The sequence below is a fragment of the Lynx canadensis genome, chromosome B1, assembly GCF_007474595.2.
Source record: "Lynx canadensis isolate LIC74 chromosome B1, mLynCan4.pri.v2, whole genome shotgun sequence".
NCBI classification, from domain to species: Eukaryota; Metazoa; Chordata; class Mammalia; order Carnivora; family Felidae; genus Lynx; species Lynx canadensis.
The window spans coordinates 48,897,232-48,917,329 of NC_044306.2; the positions used below are offsets into that span (position 1 = coordinate 48,897,232).

A 20,098-nucleotide genomic window follows, 5' to 3' on the forward strand; every position below is an offset into this window, starting at 1 on the left:
GGCCTTTACCTAAGTGATCCCATTTTAGGTATGATTTTCTTTTTAAGAGTAGGATGTGGAAATAACACTGAACTAATCTTCAGTCTCTCTGTGGTTAATTGCAAAGTAAGAAGAAGCTCTCTGGTGTCTCTTATAAGAACACTGATCCTATCTGATCAGGACCCTACCCTCGTGACCTCACTGAACCTTAATTACTTCTGTAAAGACACTATCTTCAAATATAATCACACTGGGGATTAGGGTTTTAACATGTGAATTTTGAGGGACACAAACATTCAGTCCATAACGAAACTTTCTGACAACATAGTATGGTGCCTTCCAATAATCATTCCCCTGTCTTTGGGGGGAAAGATGAAAATAAAAACCATTAAACTAATGACCTAATTATATCAATACTGAGTATCTACATTAAAAGAAAACAACAACAAATTGTGCACATTTTAACCAATGGAACCTGTCATCTGCACTTGCTTTCCAACGTTCTTCAGGGGAGCAGGGAAGGGTTTGCCCTCTGTTCCCTACCTGGTGAGGTTGTCACTGTGACCCCGGGATTTCTGGGCAGGCTTGGGAGCTGGGGTAGCAAAAGGAGCCAGAAAACCTTTAACATTCTTTCTCTTTGAAGAATGTTACTGTCACTGGCTGTAGGCAGAACTCTGTGTGTGTCCCCCAACCCCGCCTAAAAGGATGTTCCCATTTGGTGGATGTCCCCATCGGAACTGAGGCCACAGTGGAGAATAACTGAACACTTTTTAATGCTCTTAGGGCTCTGTGGGAAGCCCTTTGTCTTCTATCATGCTATCCTTCTATCCTGAAGTTTCCATCTCCTTGCTTAGTGTAGAAGAACAAAAGATAGGCCTTGCCCAGAGAAGGAAAAAAAGCTCGCCTTTCATTTTGGAAGCACCTAAAACAGGAGGCGAGGGAAATACAATCACATTTATTTTCTAAGTCTTCAAACTTTTATGGTGCAAATCTCCGCAGCCTCCAGTGAGGGCAGTGATCTAGGGAATCAAAAACAAATTAGGGACTTCTCAATTGGTAGGGGGGAGGAATCAAGGGACTGGAAGATATTTAAAATAACGCTGTTGGTCCACAGGGCAAACCAGGATAGCTTTGAAGGCTTTGATGTTGAATTTTTTTTTATGTTTATTTACTTTGAGAGAGAGAGAGAGAGAGAGAGAGGAAGCACAAGCGGGAGAGGGAGAGAGAGAGAGAGGAGGGAGGGAGAGAATTGCAAGCAGGCTCTGTGCTGTCAGAGCAGAGCCTGACACAGGGCTCAAACCCATGACCTGTGAGATCAGGATCTGAGCTAAAATCAAGAGTCAGACACTTAACTGACTGAGCCACCCAGGCGCCCCTTGATGTTAAATTTTTGAAATCAGATAGACTTGGAATCAGTCCCAGTTCTGCCTGACTAGCCGTGTTGGCCTTGGCTGCATTTGACCATTTGGCCGCTGTGAGCCTCAGCTACCTCATCTGTAGAGTGGACATACAGATGCGTGAGGGGAAAGGACGTGAATTGAGTGGCCAAGCTAGGGCTCCAGAGATAGAGCTCCATAGACTCTTTAGTTATAGCAAGCAGAGCACAGGCTCAGGTAAACAGGGGGTAGCGTTGACAAGTTAGATGGGACCATATAGGAGGAGTGAGGTGGGGAAGCCGGAAGGTGGTGTGGCTTTCTGCAGGGGCTGAATGGCGTGTCAGGTCTCTGATTCATTCTGTCTACACCTCTGCTCTGTCCTACCCTCCCTCCATCCCCAGCAGGATTCCCCTGCTTGCTCATTTTGTACCTGGCCCAATATGGCATCCCCAAGTCCTGATTCTAGATGACCCTCATCTCCAGCACGTCCACACATCTTAGACCCCTTTTCCAGACCCCGAGCTTGCTGGCGGGTGTGGCCAGGAGCCCCCATGTGTGCTGCGGGACAAGGGGCAGGAGCTCACTGTCCTGGGGCAAGGCAAGCAGCCAGCCCTCCGCACAGCAGTTTTCTTCCCCTTTCTTTCTCCCGGGAAGAAGGCATGATTTCTGTCTTACGGTGGATGTTGCCCAGTTAGAGATGTGCACCAACATACACTGAATAATTCACTGTGCTTATCTGAGGTCAGCCTGGTTGCTGAGAGGATGCTGGAAGGGGAAGGGAGAGAACTCACAAGCGAGGGAAATGACTGAACGTTGTATTCGTGTGCTCAGGCTGCCATAACCAAGTACCACAGACTGGGAGGCTTAAACAACAGAAATTTATTCTCTCACCATTCTGGAGGCTGGAGCCCATCCAGCTCGAGATCAAGGTGTTGGCAGGGTTTCATCTGAACCTTGTTGGTGGCCGTTTCTCCCTGTGTCTTCACTTGGGCTTTCCTCTGTGCGTGTCTGTGTCGAGACCTTTTGTTCTTTTTTTTTTTTTTAATTTTTAAAAATGTTTTTATTTATTTTTGAGACAGAGAGAGACAAGAGCATGGGTGGGCGGGGGGTGGGGGGCAAAGAGAGAGGGAGACACAGAATCCGAAGCAGGCTCCAGGCTCTGATCTGTCAGCACAGAGCCCAACGCAGGGCTCAAACTCGCAGACTGTGAGATCATGACCTGAGCTGAAGCCAGACAATTAACCGACTGAGCCACCCAGGCGCCCCAAGACCTTTTGCTCTTATAAGACACTGGCCAACTTGGATCATGGCTTACTCTGATGACCTCATTTCAACTTATCTCTTTAAAGCCTCTGTCTCCAAATACAGTCACATTCCAAGGTCCTGGGGTAGGGGTGATGTTAGGGCTTCAACATGTGAATTTGGGAAGACACAATATAGCCCATAAAAAGGCAGATACAGTAATTGTAATATTGAAGCAGCTGAGGTGGGTGTATAGAATTTCTGATTTTTTGTCTTTTCTTTCTTAGGAGATGGTAACCTTCCTGGATAAGTTGGTAAGTCATTATTTTAAACTGATCTCTGGAGAATTCTGTTTATGTGGGCAATTAAAGATGTACCTTTGTTTTGTTTGTGTTTTGAGAGAGAGAGAGTGAGGAAGGGGCAGAGGGAAAGTGGGGGGGGGGAGAGAGAGAGAGAGAGAGAGAGAGAGAGAGAGAGAGAGATTGATTCTCAAGTAGGCTCTACACCCAACACAGAGCCTGATGCGGGGCTTGATCCCACAATAGTGAGATCATTACCTGAACCAAGAGTCAGACGTTGAACCAACTGAGCCACCCGGGCGCCCCAAAGACGGAACTGTCAAAGGTGTCAGCTGTTAGAACCCTCAAGGAGAGTGGCAAGGGCAGGAATGACACTTCGGGGACAGTGGGAGGCAGGGTAGGTACTCAGGAGGAAGTATAGACACAGAGATGGCATTGTGGAGAACAGTGTAGAGCCAAGCTTGTTTTGGTTTTTTTCATGAAAAGCATTTTCCAGGATACTTCTTTTGGCCTTGAGCAGGGTCAAGAGCTTTGTGTCCAGAAGTTTGGGAAATACCCTATAGGCTGATATTTCACAACTTTTAAAACCGTATATCTATCCCTTTGGAAAGACCTGAAGTCAAATTCCTTCATTTAACATCATGTGGAATGTCAAACACAAAGCAGATCAATGGTGGTGATCTGAGACTGTGCTTCTGCTTTTTACTTGTGTAAGTTTGAGATCGCAGTTAGGTAGTACGCTTTCCCTGTCCTCAATTAGGTTACAGTGGCAGGATGAGGACAGTGGGACCTATACTGAGGCGGAGAAGGGCTCAGCCAGGACAGTGACCATGGAGGGGTAGTGAAGAGAGAACCCCAAAACGGCACATTTAGTGCCTGTTTGTTGGATATGAGAGTCAGGAGGAGAATTCAAGATGACCCAGGGGTTCCAGTTGGGCAGCAAGGCATGGTGCCAGCCACTGTAGGAAACGAGGCAAAGGTGTCACTGTCCTCGCCCTCTGTAGATTCTCGGTCCCGCAGAATCAGCTTTGGACCTTTTGAGAATGAGGGGGAGGGACATCTAAGAGGACATGGCCCGGTGTGGCCACCCCAGTTCCAACTTTAGAAGATTTCCATCCGGCTGAGAAAGTCTCTTACTCTGATTGTTGGAAGAGAGCCCCGGTGGCTGTCGGCCGCTGGGCTGGGTGTCCCTCCCCGGCCCAGGCATTACTGGGACACGCGAAGGATGCTGGGCCCATTGCTGGTGAGGAGGTCACCCGCCACCTGGAGGTGGAAGCTGAAGCCATTAGAGTAGTAGATGGGTTCCCAAGGACAGGCCTGAGAGCTGAGCCATGAAGTAACTCCTGTGAGAGAGGAAGAGGAGGGGGTAGACTCAATGAGTGAGAAAAGAACCTGGAAAGCATAGAGTCACAGAGGCCCAGGGAAGAACATTTTAAAGGAAATGTCTGATGCTGCAGAACAGTCAGAAGAGTGAGAGCTGAGAGGGCAAAAAACTGTTACCAGTGATTCATAGCCTCTAAGAGGGAAGTTTCAGTGGACTCAGGGGTAGCAGGGAAGAAGCCAAGTTGTGGGGCCTTAGGAAGGTCGCCAGGCAGGTGACTGGCGTGGATCACTGGGAAGTTGGACACAAGACAAAAGTGTGGCAAGGGAGCTGAGGCAGGGAGCTGCTTTTCAAGATGAAGGGCCCTCATGTGGCTGACTGGGGCCAGCAGGGCTGGGTGGAGGGGTGAGCCTGATTTTAAGTCGGGGAAGCTTGGGTCTGAGTTACCATCCGTGTGGCCTTGGGCAAGTGGCCTAACAACTGCGAGCCTGTCTTCCTATTTGTAAAACGTGTATTCGAAGGTTATTGGGAGAATTCCAGACAATGGGTGCATATGCCACACACAGCGCCTGTCTTAGGAGGTCCTCAATAAAAGGGAGCTGTTGTCATCCATTGTTAGCAGCAGAAGAAGAAAGGAAGACGCAGGTAGAGAGAGAGGGATTAAAGATGTCTCTGAGGTTTTAGTGGTTAGTTAAGGGAGGGAAGATCCTAAAAGAATGGGGAGAGAATCACAGTCACTCAGTGAAAAGTGAACATGGAACACAGGGAGGTAAGTCATACTAACTTGAAGACAAAAAGTAGAGAAAGAGGTGAAACACACTTTGATTTGAGGGAAGGTAGAGAGGGAGAGGATTTGTGGCCAGTGGCCTTAGTGTTCTAAGAAAATGTAGGAGACCAGTCATCTGCAGAGGCTCTGTGGGGCTGGTGTGTGGGAAGGGAGGCCTGAAGAGGGTGGACGTTGGGGGAGCTACTGCGTGGTCAGTGGAGGACAGGTCCTAGAAAGTGAAGGAAAGGATCTCCAGACGAGGGTTTGGGCCTCCAGGGAGCACAAGGCATTGGGCTCTCAGCATCCCATCCCAGAAACCTGCCCACATTCAGCTCATGTCTTTATCCTTCACTAGGGGATCACTCAAGCAGTGTTCATTGGCCACGACTGGGGAGGCATGCTGGTGTGGAACATGGCTCTCTTCTACCCGGAGAGAGTGAGGTAATTAGGCCGCAGAATTTGGCCCAGAGTTTGGACTTGAATTCCTGTTAGAATCCTTCCTCAGGTCTTGAACTGCAGTCAACTTCTTGAGAACAAATAGATTATCTGGGAAGGCAACATGTAACTTCTTAGTGCCCATTGATGAGTTAATGTCTTAGGAAGCAAGGCCTGTCCCAGTTACCAGTAATGGGACAGATAACTCAGGGCCTGGGTAGCCATTGGGAATGCAGGAGAATGTAGATGTTTGGGGGGAGTGGGTGAGTCAGCAAGGGTGGTGGGGTCATAGAGCTGAGTGCCAGGAGAAACTTCAGCCCTGGACCAGGAGTTAGGAAACGTGCCTTTCAGTTTTGCCATGACTGGCTGTGTGATGAATCATTTCACCCGTTAGGCCTTGGTTTCCTCAACGATAGCATAGTAATGGTAACTCCTTTTGACTATATAACCTGCAAAATGCTGTGCAGGTATCAGGTTAGAATGGCATTTTGTGACCACCATCACATCGTTCACAGTCATTCTTAGAATGGCATCAGAGCACTCGCGGGAGCTTTCAAAGGACAGATTTTGAACCCAGAGAGCCAGGTGGTCTTTGTAGCCATCCCCCAGTTGTGCTGGCAACTGTAGTTAAAGCGTGTTGTGTGACCTCCTATTTCAGCTTGGGATCTTAGCGTATTAAATCAACATCATCCTTAGCTATCTGTATTTCCCTAACTAATCCAGTCACTTTTTCTTTCATTGAGTTTATAATGGAAACACTGGAGAACTTTGTTCAGCTCAACATCAGCTCAAATGGTAGGATGATATCGAAGACCAACATGAATCAAACACTTCCTGAAATATTTTTAAAGTTTTTGCACTCTTGTCCCTCTGATCTCCTTAGCTTCTCTCTCTGTCCTCTCTTTCACTCAGAGTTGAAATAAGAGCTCAGTTCTTAGCAGTTGGGTCACTAGAAAGTTACTCTGTAGACTGTATTAGATGCTTCTTGAAAGGGGTAAAAGGAACTAGAGCAACAAGCTTATGATCTCTACCTCGAAGGAAGTGAAACACCTTCTTGTTGTTTTATTAAACGTAGTCTCTGTCTCTCTCCTGTGAGACTTTGAAAATATTTAACATGAGCCCAGTAAAGTTGTGCCCAGAAGAACATTCGGTCTGGGATACATAAGCATGCTCTGGATTCCTGTTCCTCTTCTCATTGTTCTGCTTCCATCCTGTCATTAGTTTGGTAGTAGTTGCTCCTTTTCCATCTATGCTCATCAAAACAGCCCTGTTGCTGCATTCCTGGAGGAGAGGGAAGGAGTCAGGACCCCCTTCCAGGGGCAAAGCTGGCTTTTAAGAATATTGTTGGCATTGTGGTACCTCGGTGGCGCAGTCGGTTAAGCATCCCACTCGATCTCGGTGCAGGTCAGGTCATGATCTCACAGTTTATGAGTTCGAGCCCCTCATCGGGCTCTGCATTGATGACTTAGAGCCTGCTTGAGATTCTGTCTCTCCTTCTCTCTGCCCCTCACCTGCCCGTGCTCTTTCTCTCTCTCTCCAAATAAATAAATAAACTTTAAAAAAATTAAAAAAAAAATCTTTGGCATTGATCTTCACATTTCTAGCCAGATAATGAATGAAAAGGGAAAGCCCACCTTTAGTGTGGAATATTTCTTTAAATCCTTAGTTTTGGCATTCTACTGAGATAAATTGCAGGGATCTATTTAATGTAAGAGTTGCTTCACTTGTTTGCAAGAATACCTTTTTACATCCTTTCTGTGACAATTATCTAGAGACTCTGCTCCCAAAAGGAGGCTGTGGTTTAGCTTTTTCCAATCTTAATGCAGTTGGCAGCAGCATTTATATGCTAACATCTCATGTGATGATAATTTTTTTATATATGGAATAAACTGTATGTCAAGGCAATTGAAAAGAAAATCCTATTCAGCTCAGAATTTTAAGCAAAAGCTAGAATTTCTTGACTTGTGATTTAAGTTATGCTTAAAATAGGTTCACTGTGATAACATTGGAAACCTTTAGACATCAGGGTAACTTATTTTGTAGCCTAACCTGCACTGTCTTTGGTGGCTATTGAACATTTGAAATGTGGCTGGTTCAAACTGAAATTACTCTATGTAGGAAATACCTTCCAGATTTCAAAGACTTAATAGCAAAAAAAGAAAAGGTAAAATATCTTATTAATAATTTTTATATTGATGGCATGTTGAAATGATTAATATTTTAAATATATTGGGTTGAATATTTAAGTATTTAAATCAGCATTAGATTTCAAATTTTAAATATTTTCAGTTAATCTCACGTGTTCCTTTTTACTTGTTTTAAGTGGCTAATAGAAAATTCTAAATTATACGTGTGGCTCACATTGTATTTCTGTTTGTTGGCACTGGGAAAGCCTCACCACTGCTTTCCCTGATTATTTCAATTGTCCTGCTTATCCTGTTCCTTCTAGTTTTTATCTCCCCCACATATTCTCTCCTCTCTGCTTCTCTTTTGGGAAGGAGTTTCCTTAGGATCACAGTGGGCACAGGATCACTTCACCAGACTAACTGTGCTGGTCGGCTTGTCAGTCCTGCCTTCCTGTGGTCGCTCAAATCCACCCATCTCTTTTATTCCCACATCTGCCATCCCGTTCCCCTTGGATGACTTTGTGTATAGTGTAGTGTGCTGGCCCTCTCCTGGCTTTCTGGTGTCCCTCTCTGCATCCATGTCATGTATTCCTGCTTGACCCATCACTTCCTGACTGCAACTTTTGTCTACTCTCCCCTTTTCTCAGAAGCTCTCATGGTTGTCTTGGTTTTCTGCAGCATCTAATCCAGATTCGGGGCCCTTCATGTCTAGGCTCCCAGTTGCCCTGCTGGCTTTATTTCACAAGATGCCCCATTAAACGCTTGCCTTTGGCCACATAGATTCTTTGCCCTGTCAAACTCAGCCACCAGCTTTGCCCGCTTCTAGAATTTGCTCATGCTACCCCATGATGTCTCCCTTACAGTATCATTTCCCCTCCCCTGCTCTCTCCGACCCTTAAAAACCAAGTTCAAATGCTCGCTTTCGCATGACATCTTCTGTGATGCCCAAATTTAGAAACTCTTCGTCTCCTTGAACTCCCGTGGTGCTTGTGCTAGTCTTATGGCTCATATCACAGTCCATCTTGTAGTATAGTCATGGGTATATTTGTCTAGCCTTTTAAAATTATAATAAGCTCATCTAGTATTGATTTTATATCTTCTCTCCCTTAGTACACAGCATAAAATTAGCACAGAGTTAAGGGAGGAAAAGAAGGAAGGCAAAATGAATGCATTTGAAAACAATTTTTTTTTCAACGTTTATTTATTTTTGGGACAGAGAGAGACAGAGCAGGAACGGGGGAGGGGCAGAGAGAGAGGGAGACACAGAATCGGAAACAGGCTCCAGGCTCTGAGCCATCAGCCCAGAGCCCGACGCGGGGCTCGAACTCCCGGACCGCGAGATCGTGACCTGGCTGAAGTCGGACGCTTAACCGACTGCGCCACCCAGGCGCCCCTGAAAACAATTTTTTTAATGCTCGTCTATTTTTGAGAGAGAGGGTGCGAGTAGGGGAGGGGCACAGAGAGAGGGAGACACAGAATCCGAAGGAGGCTCCAAGCTCTGAGCCGTCAGCACAGAGCCCGACGTGGGGCTCGAACCCACAAACAGAGATCATGACCTGAGCTGAAGTCAGACGCTTAAGCAGCCGAGCCACCCAGGTGCCCCAAAATGAATGCATTTTTTAAAACTATAATCTAACCAAGGTTGACGTGCCACGCACAGTGTGTATGTGTGTCTGTGTCTAAGGCAAGAAGTGAGAAATACTTCAGTTCAGTGAGGAAAAAACCACCGGGCTGGGAGTCAAGCGATTGGACTGCTGACCCCATTCTCCCCCACACTGCTGGTATGAGATCTCATGCATCTCCCTTTCCTGCTCTGAGCTTTCGTGTTGATAGTAAGGTCCTTTCCGGTTTTTACATACTGTCTTCTTACAACGTCTACATCTTGGTATCTTCTTTCCACAGGGCAGTGGCCAGTTTGAATACTCCCTTCATACCAGCCGATCCCAGTGTACCTACGATGGAGAAAATCAAAGCCAATCCTATTTTTGATTACCAGCTCTACTTCCAAGAACCAGTAAGTTCGGGCTCCTGAGAGCAGTGATCCCAGCAAGGTTTTTGTTCTTCTTTCCCCTTTCTCTCTCCATCTCCCCATTGACTTGATTTTCTCTGTGCCGGATAATTTCCCATGGCATTAGTTAGAAATGGTTTTATACCTGGGCTCAGGTGAAACTGGTTCCACAGCCCAGTCCTTTCCAGGTGATGACACGTTTCTGTGTGTGTGCGTTTGGGGTGGCGGGGGGCAGGGAGTAGGGGTGATGGCGCAGTGGGTTCTCCCATTTCTCTGAAATTGTGGAGTCGGGGGCTGAGCACAGGTCTGGAGGCGCCGTCTCTTAGTTCTGTGCCTGAGAGCCTGCTGAAGCCCTCCTCTTACTGGGGACAGCTCCCAAACTCTTGCCAGGGCCCTCATACCTCACTTGCTGAGGAGTGTGGTTCGTGATTACAGGGAGCACCAGAGCCTAAAATCCCTGCACCAGACCCCAAGTGTGCTTTGAGGAGGTTTCTATGTATCACCTCGTGTGCAGCAAGCCCAAGGTGCCTTTCAGAGATGCTCCCTGGAGCTTGGGTGATACCTGTGATGGGGTGTCACTGCCACCTTTCAGGGGGTTTCGCTGACAGCAGCATTGTGAGCCAGTGTCATCTGGCCTCATCTTGGGGACGTGGGGGGACACCTGCATCTCATCCACTGTGGACTCTGGACCCCAATGTCCAGCTACATCTGGGTACTTCCAGAGAGGATAAAGGACATTTCCTTGACACTCTCAAGAGAGAGGGTGGATTGAATTAATAAGGAGTACCAAGAGCATCTCCCCATTTTTCTCACCTAGCCCTTGCCCTTCTGCTGCTCACAGGAGGTACGATTTACAACCAAGGGTCATAAACATCCCGGCTTCAATTTGGCGAGTAGCGCTTCTCTTAAGAATGATTTTAATTGATAAGATGCTGCCTTGGAAGAGGAACTTTTCGAGTCAGGCAATGACCCGATACATTCAGTGAGACACCAGAAGCCTCCAGCAACATCATGAAAAGATGCTCAGTGTATCACATTATTCATTGAGGCCAGGCCCTACTGTGCCCAGAGTGTGGGAAGTGGTGAGCTCCCTTCTGCTCGAATTGAATCAAAGTGTCTTTAATTAGTTTGACGAAGTCTTGACTGGAGGATGGATTAGATGGTGTATTCGCTACGGCCGCCATAACAAAGTACTATATAGACTGGGGGGCATAAACAATAGAATTGATTATCTCACAGTTCTGGAGGCTGGAAGTCCAAGATCAAGGTGTCTACATGGTTGGTTCCTTCTAAAGCCTCTCTCCTTGGTTTGTAGATGGCCTCTTCTTGCTGTGTCCTCAGATGGCCTTTCCTCTGTGCACGTGTGTTTCTGCATTCAAATTTCCTCTTTTTATAAGGACACCAGTCACAGTGGATGAGGGCCTCTTCCAAAGATCTCATTTTAATGACCTTTTTAGAGACCTCATCTCCAAATATTGTTACCTTCTGAGGTACTAGGGGTTAGGATTTCCTAGGAATTAGGAGGAGACATGGTGTGGCCGGGACAGATGGTAGGGGGAACAGGAACAGTGCCCCTTGGTGGGAGAAGCAGGAGGGTGGGGACAGGATGGAGACAGTGAAGGGGAAGGTTGGGGACTGTGGGAACTGCCCTGTTTGGAAGGAGACGTGGGCAAGTGGGACAGGAAGGAGGTTTAAGTGTCCTTGTGCACCGGCCAATACGCCCGGAGCCTGTAGCTGATGTCGAAAGTCGTAGAGAATCCTCGTAGGTTCGTTGCCGTAGATGGCCCCGTGAAAATTCTTCCAGCTGGACTAGAGGTCCGAGTCCTGGTCTCAGGTGTGATGTACTGCCTGCCACCTCTCCCAGGTGTTTGCTTGGCCCCTGTGCATCTCACACTGGAGAAGGGTCTCAAGGTGGGGAGAGAAACAAAGTGTTGGTTTTAGCTGCCTCGGTGGCAGCTGCCATGGCCTTTGGGAACTGGGGAGGGAACAGGGCCCTACCCAGAATTGGGAAGCTGGTGTCTGGTTTTTTTTTTTTTTTTTTGTCTCTTATCTGACCCTTTCTCAATCTCTGGCTCTGCCTGGCACCCACCCCCAAGAGCCCAACCCCCTCCCATGGCCTTCTGTGTGCCCAGAGGACCCCACCCCACAGGCCCTTCCATCGCCATCACCCCATGCTTCCTAGTTCCTTCTCACCCTCTTCCTTCTTCCCTAACCCAGACCCCATGCCTCTGGTGTGGGCACCAGGCCCTTGACACTCGGGCCCCAATTGCCAGGCTGCACCACATGGGGGATCCCGAGGGAGGAGGAGGACATGGGCTTTCACACCCGCTTCTTTCTCTTTTCAACTTTTCAACTTTTTCTTCCTCCTTTTGAATGCAACATGCATGAGAAGACTTGTGTCTGCTCTAAAACAGAGGTGCCCCATGGTGGGGGGAAGGGCCCGAACATTACATACGTGTGTAAATGTCAGAAATGTTTTGGCTAGTGTTTCTGATGAAGAATCAACAGGCATTATTTCATGTAGCAAATGCTTCTGCATCTCCTGTTAGGTGCCAGTTGCAGAGACGAGTAACCACCTCAGGGTTAAACGGGCAAGTGAACAAATAACTGAAGCATAAGGCAGGCATGGGGGCGCCTGGGTGGCTCAGTCGGTTGAGCATCTGACTTTGGCTCAGGTCATGATCTCGAGGTCATGATCTTCAAGAGTTTGAGCCCCACATCAGGCTCTCTGCTGTCGGCGCAGAGCCTGCTTCAGATCCTCTGTCTCCCTCTCTCTGACCTTCCCCTACTCGTGCTTGCTCGTGCTCTTTCTCTCTCTCTCTGTCAAAAATAAACATTTAAAAGGCAGACATAAAGGACTGTAATGGAAGCATAGCTTACTCTGGGAACTCCTAAGAAAACAGTTAACTTTTGCATTTGAACTGGCCCCTGGAAGATGAATGGAATCTGTGTGGGTGGATATGAGAAGGGGGGAGGGGGGCCCATACCAGCCTGAGGGGACAAATGGCTGAAGATGCATATGAAATGTGCTTAACCCAGGCAAGTTCTTTATCTCCCATAAATATCATACAAGATAAGAGACTTCCTGAGGTGAGAGACTTCCTAATGAAGCGGTCAGCAATCCTCAAGGTGAGTTTCAGAAGGTCTGGAACACCTTGAAATTGCCCGCATAATTTAATGTATGCATGCACTTTCCCAGGGAAGGAGTTCCTGCCTCACTTCCGTTAGAACCTTCAGAATTGAGTACAAGCTAGGAGCTGCTGGAGCAAAGGGCTTGGTGTTTCAGGTGAGGCTCAGGGAGCAGCATCGACATCCCCCGAGCGCTTGCTAGAAATGCAGACTCACAGGCCCTTCTGCCATCTACCCAACAAGACTCCACTTTAAAAAAAAAAATTTTTTTTTTCTTATGTTTATTTATCTTTGAGACAGAGAGAGACAGAGCATGAGCAGGGGAGGGGCAGAGAGAGAGGGAGACACAGAATCCGAAGCAGGCTCCAGGCTCTGAGCCGTCAGCACAGAGCCCGACGCGGGGCTTGAATTCACGAACCACAAGATCATGACCTAAGCCGAAGTCGGCTGCTTAACTGACAGCCACCCAGGCGCGCCCAAGACTCCACTTTTTAACAAGGTCCCACAGGTGATTCGTGTACATCAAGTGCCCCAGGTGGTTATCCCAGCTTTGACAGCTCCTGTTCTGTCATTCTCTAGCCTGGCGATTCTCAAACGTCAGCCTGCATCAGGATCCCCTGGAAAGCTAGTTAAAACACAGATCGCCAGACCACACCCCCCAGAGTGTTGATTCAGTGGGTTGTGTTGGCATCAAAGGATTCTCATTTCTAAGCATCATTTTACATGACGCTAATGCTGCCGGTCCAGGGAAGGGGCTAATCTAGCCATTTTCCAGATGATGGTAGGCATCATAACCATCCTCCTCAGTGAATGACCTCCGGGCAGCTGTTCAGGTCTGGGATTGCTGGAGCGGATCAAGGAGGGCACTGACTGGCTCCCCGATGATAGGCTCCCTGCACTGCAGTGATTCTCCAACTTTCTGGTCCCAGGCCCCCTTTACACTCTTAAAAGTTATTAAGGACCTCAAAGAGCTCTAGTTAATGTGGGTTACATCTATTGGTATTGGCCCTACTAGGTATTGAAATTTTAAAATATTTAACTGGGGTGGCTCAGTCAGTTAAGTGTCCAACTTCGGCTCAGATCGTGATCCCCTGGTTTGTCGATTCGAGCCAGACATCCGGCTCTGTGCTGACAGCTCGGAGCCTAGAGCCTGCTTTGGATTCTGTGTCTCCCTCTCTCTCTGCCCCTTCCCTGCTCGTGGTCTGTTTCTCTCTCAAAAATAAAGAAACATTAAAATATATATATATTTAAAATATTTATTTCACTAAAAAAAAGTGCCCGTGTTGATGTAAGTAACACACTTATTTTTTTTATAATATTTTCTTTAGAAACTTTAGTGAAAATAGTAGCATTGTTTTGTATTTTCTTTTTTTAATGTTTATTTATTTTGAGAAAAAGCGTGAGCGGGGAAGGAGCAGAGAGGTAGAGAGAGAGAATCCCAAGCAAGTTCCGTGCTGTCAGCCAAGAGCCCAACATGGGGCTCGAACTCACGAACCGTGATACCATGACCTGAGCCGAAATCAAGAGTCCAACGCTTAACCGATTGAACCACCCAGGCGCCCTTTCATTAATTTTAATATTGTGGTAAAATACTGTTTAAAAGAAAACCACGAGCCCAAAATGGCATGCCTTAGGTGAAGTCTCCAGGTCATTAAACCAATACTTAATACCCAGCCTGACTGCAGTTTCAACCCCCCACAAATGCAACCTTTAGTCAACATGGGAACTTCCTGGTCAGCACGAGGAAATCACTGAGAGTCCCCTTCTGTTCCCCCTAGAAGGGCCCCCTTGCCTAAAACAATGGATTCTCTGCTACTAATTGCTTGCTTTCCACTCCCTCTCTACCTTATTTATTTATTTATTTATTTATTTATTTATTTATTTATTTATTTATTTTTGAGACAGAGAGAGACAGAGCATGAACGGGGGAGGGTCAGAGAGAGAGGGAGACACAGAATCTGAAACAGGCTCCAGGCTCTGAGCTGTCAGCACAGAGCCCGACGTGGGGCTCGAACTCACGGACTGTGAGATCATGACCTGAACCAAAGTTGGCTGCTTAACCGACTGAGCCACCCAGGCACCCCATTCTTCTCTACCTTTAAAAACCTTTCCTTTTCTGTTGCCCTTTGAAACTCCCCTCTGCTTGCTAGACAGGATACTGCCTGATTCATGAACCGATTAATAAAGCCAATTAGATCTCAGAATATACTTGGTTGAATTTTTGCTACTTAACAATACACGTAACCCAAAACTTAACCATCTTAACCATTTTTCAAGTGTATAGATCAGTGACATTAAGTACATTCACTTTGCTGTGCAGCCGTCACCACTGTCCATTTCCAGAACTTTTTCGTCTTGTAGATACGAGACTCTGTACCCAAGCAACACTGATTCCCTCCCTATTCCCTCTTCCCTCCAGCTCCTGGCACCAGCATTCCACTTTCTGTCTCTGAATTTAACTACTCTGGGTACTTCATAGAAGCGGAGGCCTATAGTATTCGTCTTTTTGTGTCTGGATTATTTCACTTTAGCTTAACATCCTCAAGATTATTATTTTTTTAATGTTTATTTATTTATTTATTTACTGAGAGAGACAGAATCCCAAGCAGGCTCCATGCTCAGCATGAGGCCCAACGTGGGGCTCGATCCCACGGCCACGAGATCATGACCTGAGCCAAAATCAAGAGTTGGATACTTAGCCGAGTAAGCCACCGTGGTGTCCCAACGTCCTCAGGATTATTCCGTGTTGTAGCACTTGTCAGAATTTCCATCCTTTTTAAAAATGAATAATACTCCGTTGTGCGTGTAGACCACATTTTGTTTACCATTCATCCTTCCATGGACACTTGGGTTGCGGTTATTCCTTTTTTTTTTTTTTTTTTTTTTTTTTTTGAGCTCTGTATGCCGAGTGGTTCTTTTTTCAAAAATTTTTTTAATGTTTATTTTAGAGGCAGAGAGAGCACAAGCGGGGGAGGGGCAGAGAGAGAGGGAGACACAGAATCCGAAGCAGGCTCCAGGCTCTGAGCTGTCAGAGCAGAGTCCGACGCGGGGCTCGAACCCACAAACCGTGAGATCATGACCTGAGCTGAAGTCGGACGCTCAACCGACTGAGCCACCCAGGCGCCCCGCCAAGCGGTTCTGTTCACAAGCGCACTGTGTGTTCTCCTGTCTTTCAGCTGAACAGACAGGGGCGCTGGGGGATCACTGACTGGTCCAAGACCAGGTCCTGACTGGGTTTGACCTAGCTTTGACTTCAAAGCCTACATGCCTCCCCCTAAGCCACCCTGGGAGGGAGCTTGGACTTTGTTGTGTGTGCCCTGCTCATCCCAACAGAGTGGCAAGCAGCAGACCAAGATAAGCTCCAAGGCCTGATTGACAAAAGTGACCTCAGTGGGGAAAGATGCCTACTGACTTTGTAGGGCAAAGTTTTTGGTTTCAAAGGTTCTTAACAATCATTGTGGAAAAATCAGTACTTCCACTGTTATGTTGTTGCTGCTGGGTTTAAAATCTGTAGGAAAAGGGGCGCCTGGGTTGCTCAGTTGGTTAAGCATCCGACTTCGGCTCAGGTCATGATCTCGCGGTCTGTAAGTTTGAGCCCCGCATCAGGCTCTGTACTGACAGCTCAGAGCCTGGAGCCTGTTTCAGATTCTGTGTCTCCCTCTCTCTCTGACCCTCCCCCATTCATGCTCTCTCTGTCTCAAAAATAAATAAACATTTAAAAAAAAAGTCTGTAGGAAGAGTTTGGAGAATGGTTTTGTTCTTAAGAACAAAGCCTCTCGGGTAGGGAAATGTTAAATATTCAAATCAGTGATCTGGCTACTGAAAGGCACCCAGGAAGTAGGTTTGAGGTACATTCAGCTGCTGAGGCTGGACTGGATAGGCACAACACTGGATCTTAAGGAGAAACCATGCCCGGGGGTCCTGCCAGCGTGTCCAAGCCTATTCAGCAATGGGGCAAGTCCCTTCATACCTCTGGCCCTCAGTTTCCTCCTCTGAAAAAGGAGTGCCTCATTGGATGGTTTTCAAATAGGTTTCAAACTTAAGCTGAATTTAGGCCAGTAAATAAAGCATGATGTGTAGACCGCCTGTTTAATTCAGGGATGGGTGCCAGAACCCCCTCCTTCCTACCTCTCTCCTTCCAAACCTGTCCCCACCACCGGGCAGCCCAGGAGGAGTCACCATGAGCCCTCAAGGTCACTCTGGATGCATTCAGCCCAAGGAAGGCTACAGTGTGGACCACAGGGTGCCCATCCCTCCCACCTCTTGTAATGGCTTGCTCAGTGTGGCTTAGGTAAACTCCAAGTTTAGATTCAGCTCCTCTGGCCCTTTGAACCCTGAGCCATTGTGTTTTCTGTCTAGTCCTGCAAATTTGTCAAGTCTGGCGGAGACTAAAATTAAAAGGTGTGCTTTTCTTTTTTTCTCAGCAAAGAGATGATAGGCTTTGCGTTTGTATAGTTAGAAAGAGGGGGAGGCAGCTCTGGGCAGCAAAGACAAATAGAATGGGCTGGGTAATTTGAGTGTGACAAGCTCCATGTTTTAGTCCTTAAGGTTCTTTGGGTCCTCTCTTAGCCTAGGAATATTTTATAGCCCCTCTGCCCCCGAAATCAGCGCATGGTCAGTGCATGACCTCTTCCACCTCCCAACACTGGTCCCTCTTTACTCCTCCTTAACAGTATAATGTAGAATGTATTTTTATTTCTTTGGGAAAGGGTGTGTGGCGGCACCTGTGGGTGTTGATGAGGTTTTTGGGGGGGGTGATAGTGGGGATCACGGGGTCCAGAGCCGATGGCCAAGAAAGAATTCTTGAAGACGTCTTTGGTGCAAAAAGGTGATTATATTAAAGCACGGGGACGGGACCCGTGGGCAGGAAGAGCTGCCCCGGACCCTGAGGAGAGACTGGGTATATTCTACGGGGTTGGGGGAGGTGAAGTCCAGGGGAAGTTTCCAGGGAGATTTTCATATGCTAAAGAAGACTCCCAGGATACTGGAGGCCTAGCTATTGTCAAGCTAAGGTTGTTTTGCCCTTTAGCAAAGCCTTAGCGTTGAGACAGTAAGGAGTTCCTGGAGAAATGTTTTGCTCTGCCTGCCTCAAGTATTTGCCAGTGGGCTGCAGGTTAGAAGGAAATTTAATTTTATCGGCCATTTCCTTCTGCCTTTGTTTCCCACCGAGGGTGTGGGTGTCTGGAACCAGAAAGCAAGCTAAGAGGCTGTAGAAGCTGGAGCAAAAGACCAGGGCCCACTTTTAAGTCTGTAACCAGCTGAGAAACTAGGTAATGGAGAGAAAATGTAGGGAAAGGAAATTACAGGTAGCGGTGGAGAAGAGATGGCTTTGCCTGGTGGAAAGGCACCCCCACAGGCACAAAGGATTCCTCTTCTGCCTCACAGTGTCCCCAGTCTCCCTTAATCCCCAGAACACACATAGTAACCACCACCCCCCTCCCCGGCTGCCAGGCTCCAGGGACAGCTGGTGATTTGTTCCTGCATTTCTTTTTTGGATAATTTATGCTTAGTACTTTAAAAAAAGTACTGAGTTGTGTAAAATGAAGAGTTAAATCCCTTTTCACTCATCTAGAAGTAGCGACTATGAATAGTTTCGTGAGTATTTCCCAGACTTTTTTTTTTTAAATATGCTTTTAAGTGTGGGGGCGGGGAGGGAGCACGCATGGGCGCATATGAGTGCGCATGTAATTTTTGTATAAGTGGAATAGTGCTGCTTTTTCATTTACTAGATCGTGGGCAGATTTTCCTGCCGGTACATACAGATTTACCTCATTCGTTGTAATGGCTGCTTCGTGCTTCACAGTCTGGGTGGACCATCATTTATTTAACCTATCCCCCATGGAAGGACATTTTGGTTGTTTTTCACAGCTGAATAATACTTTTTTTTTTTTAATTTTTTAAGTTTGTTTATTCTTTTTGAGGGAGAGAGAATGTAAATACACTCCATGCTATCGGTACAGAGCCCAACGTGGGACTCAAACCCGCAAACCGTGAGATCATGACCTGAGCTAAGACCAAGAGTTGGATACTTAACCAACTGAGCCACCCAGGTGCCCCTGAATAATACATTTTTTTTTTAAGTTTATTTACTTATTCTGGTGGGGGGACAGAGAGAGAGAGAGAGAGGGAGAGAGAACCCCAAGCAGGCTCTGTGATGCCAGCGCGGAGCCCAGTGCAGGGCTCGAACCCACAAACTGCGAGATCATGACCTGAGCTGGAATCAAGAGTTGGATGCTCAACTGACAGAGCCACCCTGATGCCCCTTGAGCGATACATTTAAAAGAAAGTGTCACTCTGTGCTGCCTTACTCGCCAAGCCTTTGCTGTCGTGGTTTTAGTACTTGTGCCTTCTGTGGAAGAAAGAGCCCGGCGCGGGGCTCGAACTCACGGACTGCGAGATCGTGACCTGAGCCAAAGTCGGCCGCTTAACCGACTGAGCCACCCAGGCACCCCTTATTTTCGTTTTCTTTCTTTCTTTCTTTTTTAACGTTTATTTATTTTTGAGACAGAGACAGAGCATGAACAGGGGAGGGTCAGAGAGAGGGAGACACAGAATCTGAAACAGGCTCCAGGCTCTGAGCCGTCAGCCCAGAGCCCAAAGCGGGGCTCGAACTCACGGACCGCAAGATCATGACCTGAGCCAAAGTCGGCCGCTCAACCGACTGAGCCACCCAGGCGCCCCTTATTTTCGTTTTCCTAAATGGGTAGTGTTCTGTTATAGTAAGAGGAGCTAAACACTGAGGGTCTGAAGTCTGGAGTTCTCATCCCCAGCTGGGCCATTCGTGACGGGCCTGGCTTTGCAGGAGGTCCCGCTCCAACCTGAGGGTCTTCGTCTGTAAGATGGCCTCTTCCGAGCTCGGCAAAGAGTAGAGGAGCCCACCCGGGGGGGGCAGTGGCTTCAGAGTTGCCTCGGCTCTTCTCACGGACCTTCTGGGGCCCAACCCCCTCTCTCTCCTGTGTGCCTGGCTGAACACGAAAAGTAACCCTTTTCTCTTTTTGCCCAGGTTTCGGGTGGCATTTTGCACCTCAGGGACAACCACCCCAGCCAGCCATGTGTTCTGGCTTACTTTGAGAAAACCCTGCCCCAGAGTTTCAGGAGAATCTGCGCAATTATTACCGAGGTAGAACGTGAAGCAGAGTTGCCGGCCCCAGCCCCTGATGGGAGGAATGCTGGCTCCCCTCTTCCCTCCAAGACGCGGCTTCTAGGGGCGCCTGAGTGGCTCAGTCGGTTAAGCGTCCGACTTCAGCTCAGGTCATGATCTCGCGGTTCATGAGTTCGAGCCCCGCGTCGGGCTCTGTGCTGACAGCTTGGAGCCTGGAGCCTGCTTTGGATTCTGTGTCTCCCTCTCTCTCTGCCCCTCCCCTGCTCATGCTCTCTCTCTCTCTCAAAAGTAGATAAACATTAAAAAAGAAATCAA

At 47.6% G+C, this 20,098-nt stretch overlaps 1 protein-coding gene across 1 annotated transcript in view; it reads left to right on the forward strand.

Moving 5' to 3' along the window:
* The window catches only part of EPHX2 (epoxide hydrolase 2), a 78,724-nt gene that overhangs the window by 39,396 nt on the left and 19,230 nt on the right, over positions 1-20,098 (forward strand). Inside the window, exons 10-12 of the mRNA XM_030312658.2 lie at positions 2,885-2,911; positions 5,339-5,424; positions 9,447-9,558. Coding sequence (XP_030168518.1) covers positions 2,885-2,911; positions 5,339-5,424; positions 9,447-9,558 — 225 coding nt within the window. The remainder of the gene's footprint in view (positions 1-2,884; positions 2,912-5,338; positions 5,425-9,446; positions 9,559-20,098) is intronic.